The following is a 4,693-nucleotide window of genomic DNA, read 5'->3' as shown; positions in this document are numbered from 1 at the left end:
CATCGTTGACTACTTTTTCAGCTATATTTCCTTGTAAATAGCTTTACCAAGCTCCCCATTCTAGATTATTTTGAATCATTCATGAGCAAACTAAGTTAGTTCCTATGACTACACCTTGAGTTTGAGGAGATATTGATATATATTTATACATACATATATATATATATACTTGTATATTTTATTGTATATTTTTGTTTGTTGAGGATTTTGGCCTTTCGAAATCTAATCCAACTCATCCCTCGATAATATATAAAGTTAGCTAATTCCTTAGTGCACATTACTGGATTTAGTCCAATCTCTTATTCCATATAATCCAAACGAAAACAAAAAACCTTTAACCCATTCCTAATCCAATTTTGAGAGTTAGTTAGGGTGTTAACTCAAACCCATGTTTACTAATTTCAATGTCGCTATATGATCGTCTTCCTATAATTACAGTCATGTTGTATACTCAAATTTGGCCAACAGGTCAGGATTGAGTTTTGTGCGCGAAGTCCACGTATTCATCGACAAACCATAAAAAAAAAAAAAACAACTCATCTAAATGCCATATTGTAAAAATTGAAGAAGATTAAAAAGAAATAATTACAAACATAGTGTTTAAAAATAAATTAGGAAAAATTACAAAAATATCTAAAAACACTCTGGAATACAAGCAAAACACATCATCCTTATACAATTACACTACAAGAAATTATCAATTTTGTAACGAAGTTTTTTCGTTTCTAAATTCACTTTTTCCGTTACTAATGATATTAGAGACTGAATTAAAGATGAAATTACATTAGCTACATGAACTTTAGGAATGGAATTCCGTTACTAATATACTATTTTTTTTTGTAGTGTTAGTACAAAATCGAAGTACAATTACAATGCAATATTATCTAAATACAAAATCAATAGGCATGTTTTTACCTAAACACAAAATCAAATCAATATACATAATTATTCGACATACAAAGATCATAAATACCTCCACAACATCAAATTCGACCATAATCCAAGACAAGGAACAAAACAAAATTCAATATTTTTTTTTTTTTTTTTTTTAAAAAAAAATCACTTACTGGTATTCTTACGTGAGAGGCGTAAAAATAAATAAACAGAATTGAAGCTAACATCAAATCAGCATGGCCCACATATTCGGGCAGGCAGTTGTGGCGATCAACATAATCCAATACTGTTACATAATTCTATTTAATATGAGTTTTTGGCATTATTTTAATATTTATTTGCTATTTAATATGATTTTTTTGGCATTATTTTAATATTTATTTGCTAAGGTCTAATATTGGTTGAATTAATTTAAAAAGGAAAAAAATAAAAATTATAACATATTGTAATATATTTAATTAATCCACTACAATTATTTTCTTGTAAATCAAAATATCCTCCGCCACGTCAAATATTTCTAGTCAACCAGCCACACATTCAAATTCATATAAAACATGCAATAATATCTTGAAAAGAAAAATCATTCGACATATTTTATTCTACAATTTCACAACAACAAATGATTATTGTGACAAATAATTAACTTATATGCATCCTTCAATGAAATCAAATAAAATCAACAACACCACAATGCACTTCTCACACGTACACACACAAAAACCGCCTAGTTTCCGATCGGACGAAAGGTTTTCCCAGTGCGCACTTTTGAGTAGCGACTGCGAATTCTCATGTCATAAAAAAAAAAAAAAAAAATCATTTCTATACTGGCTCGGATGCTCAACCCAAAATTTACAAAGTTATGCATTATACCTACCCACAAAAACAAAAAAGTAGCGAAAACAACATAAAATGGACGAAATCTCCCATTTTTAAAAAATTGAATCAGATTTCCTTATAGTTTGAATAACCTTACATTTAAACTCCATTCGTCATTAGTTAACAGTGACACTGTAATTACAGAATTTTTACATTACCTTGGCAGTTAAGGTGTATATAGAACAATCACCGTTAACTAATAACAAAAAAGGATTTAAATGCAATATTTTTGAAACTATAACGAAGTCTAAGTTAATTTTTAAGTTATAGAAAATTTTGTGCAATTTTCATAAAACAGAAATAAATTTTATCTTGTTTTACCTACAACTTAGCCAATTTTAAGTGTGAGGATCCTTTGCCATTTCTATACACACAAGATTCAATAACGTTGTAATTTCTTCATCACATGTCCTTTTCTTCCCCATCTCGATTCGTTCGAAAGAACTCTGTCATCGATCCCTGTAAATCCGATCCATATACATGTCCCATTTTCAACCTCTTTGTCTCCAAGTACTGTTTGTTATCCTCTGTGATCGGAGTCATCACCGGAACGCGGCCGACCACCGCTAGCCCGTACCCTTTAAGGCCGGAAAACTTCGCCGGATTGTTCGTCATCAGCCGCATCGTGTGAACTCCGATGTCGCGCAAAATCTGCCGGAGGAGAAAGGATCGTAATAACCTAGCTCGAACAATGTTAGAAAAAGCGTCATTTGAGTCGATCAAAATACCTGAGCCCCAATACCGTATTCGCGCGCATCCGCAGCGAACCCAAGCTCAAGGTTAGCCTCGACGGTGTCGTGTCCCTTGTCTTGAAGATTATATGCTTGCAATTTGTGTCCGAGCCCGATGCCGCGCCCCTCGTGCCCTCTAAGGTACACGACGACGCCTCTCCCGGCTTGCTCGATCAGCTGCATTGCTAGATCCAATTGGTTTCCGCAGTCGCATCGCCGTGATCCGAAAATGTCGCCGGTCAAACACTCGGAATGAACTCTCACTAGAACATCTTGTCCGTTCCCAATCTCGCCCTGGCATGTTTTAAACTATACACAGCGTTAAACGACTGACTTACCTAAAAGCTTAAACTGATCATTTTATCGATCTTTTACCTTGACAATGGCGATGTGTTCGATCCCGTCGAGCTTTGAACGGTAGCAATGCGCTTGAAACAATCCCCATTTAGTCGGCAAGCGCGACACCGCGGTTCTCTCCACGACTTTTTCCCGTTTCCTTCGATACCTAATCGAAACACAATGTACATTATGTTTCGAGGTTTAAACTTCGATTTGATTATGATTCGTTTATCTATAATCTTATGTGTACCTTATAATATCGGTGATCGAAATGATTGGGATGCCGTGATCCGAGGCTATTGTTTTCAAAGCATCCAACGAGGCGATTGAGCCGTCTTCCTTGTCGACAATAGTCGATAAAATAGAGACGGGATGTAGACCTGCTAGCATCACTAGATCAACCGATGCCTCGGTGTGCCCGACTCTACGTAAAACGCCTCCGACCGTGTACTTTAGGGGAAAAACATGGCCGGGTCGTCGAAAATCCTCCGCCCTCGATTGAGTCGAGGCAAGAGCTAGAACGGTTTTCGCCCTATCCGAAGCCGAGACACCTGAGGATGTCCCGGCTTTTACATCCTAAATAAAATTATTGTAAATTCAATTACACTTACATTGTAATACGACAATCCCTATCTCTGTTGCTGGCTTAAACTTTTAGGTGAAATAATCGTTACCACTGTCACTGTGAACAATGGCGACGACGAGGCATCGTCTTCCTTCGACATCAATGGAAGTTGTAACCTTTCGAGATCGTCCCCGGCCATGCCGACCGAAACGATACCCGATCCGTGCTTGATCATGAATGCGACGGCCTCCGGGCTCGCATGCGCTGCCGCCATGACAAGATTCCCTTCGACAGCGCCGCCGTCTGCGACGTCCTCTTCGACAACAATCACAAACTTCAAAAAAACAAAAATCAAATGAATGACCATTATCAATAACTGAAGCATCTAACAACAAAAAATTTCGATCGATTATAAACCTTCCGTTGCCGCAACGCAGCGAGTGCTTGCTCGACGGAGGAGTACCCCGGCGACGGACGGTCAGGATCGCCCTCGGCATCACTGACGAAGAAATCAACGGTTTCCTGTGTAATCTCAGCTTCCAGAGTTCTGAAGGGCAAACCATTCAGGTTTGTCTTCTTCTCCAAAGAGTCCTCGTCGGAGATGTCGCTGCCGGAGAATCTGACTGCGGCGGAGCATGTCTGAAACTTCCATGGCAGCCTGTTCTTGCTCATCCCAATTCTTGCAGCAGTTTTGGTCTGGATGAAGATACGAGGAAAGATTGATTGCTGGAAAACTAAATTCTCCATTGCTCTGGAAGAGGTGCTTCGATTTGAGTCAATTTGCTTATGAAATTTGAAGGATTTCTTCTTCTTCTTCTTCAAAGAGCTTCTGAGTTTGGTGTTCTTTCAAATGTTGTTTTTGGTTTTTGGTCGATGGTATTATCCAGTTAGAAAAAGCAGTGCTGCAATGTACGTTCGAGATTTGAAGCCACAAGATCACAATGTATGAATAAATAAATAAATAAATAAATAAATATATAGAGAAAAAAAATATATATATATATATATATCGTTTATTTATTTAATAGTAGTAACAAATTAGTTTTAATTATTAATCAGAAAATTTTATATTCAATCCATATACGCAAGTAACTTTTCATTTTTTTTAATATATTTATAAAATGTATAAATTAATTTTATAATTACTCTAATATAGTCCATCGTATCAAATAAATATATTGTATTTTCTTCGTCGTCAAATCTATTATTACTTTCATTTTTTTTTATCATCTAAATTTATTATCGTTTTTTTTAGTAAAAAGAATATTATTATTATTATTTTTTTTTT

At 36.0% G+C, this 4,693-nt stretch overlaps 1 protein-coding gene across 2 annotated transcripts; it reads right to left on the bottom strand.

Moving 5' to 3' along the window:
• Positions 1-1,570: 1,570 nt before the first annotated feature.
• Positions 1,571-4,317, bottom strand: LOC127266717 (monofunctional riboflavin biosynthesis protein RIBA 3, chloroplastic). Of its 2 annotated transcripts, none has more exons than XM_051297074.1 (6): positions 3,823-4,317; positions 3,515-3,739; positions 3,091-3,416; positions 2,877-3,006; positions 2,499-2,810; positions 1,571-2,421 (listed from the first exon to the last, which is right to left on the bottom strand). In XM_051297074.1, the coding sequence occupies exons 1-6, from the start codon at positions 4,150-4,152 to the stop codon at positions 2,173-2,175; spliced, it is 1,572 nt and encodes a 523-aa protein (XP_051153031.1). In that variant the 5' UTR covers positions 4,153-4,317; the 3' UTR covers positions 1,571-2,172. The 2 variants fall into 2 exon arrangements, with proteins under 2 accessions (XP_051153031.1, XP_051153032.1); XM_051297075.1 differs by having other exon boundaries at positions 1,573-2,421; positions 2,499-2,795.
• Between the last annotated feature and the right edge of the window lie 376 nt (positions 4,318-4,693).

Source organism: Andrographis paniculata, unplaced genomic scaffold (assembly GCF_009805555.1).
Source record: "Andrographis paniculata isolate CXL003 unplaced genomic scaffold, ASM980555v1 Contig77END, whole genome shotgun sequence".
NCBI classification, from domain to species: domain Eukaryota; kingdom Viridiplantae; phylum Streptophyta; class Magnoliopsida; order Lamiales; family Acanthaceae; genus Andrographis; species Andrographis paniculata.
Note: the sequence above shows the minus strand (reverse complement) of the source record. Positions and strands in the feature narration are given on the sequence as shown.

Excerpts from the sequence above, each read along its gene's own strand:
- LOC127266717 (XM_051297074.1), bottom strand. The coding sequence starts at position 4,152 with ATGGAGAATTTAGTTTTCCAGCAATCAATCTTTCCTCGTATCTTCATC. Across the intron at positions 3,417-3,514 it reads CATTGTTCACAGTGACAGTG|GATGTAAAAGCCGGGACATC; the intron begins GTAACGATTATT and ends AATTTTATTTAG. Across the intron at positions 2,811-2,876 it reads AACACATCGCCATTGTCAAG|TTTAAAACATGCCAGGGCGA; the intron begins GTAAAAGATCGA and ends CGCTGTGTATAG.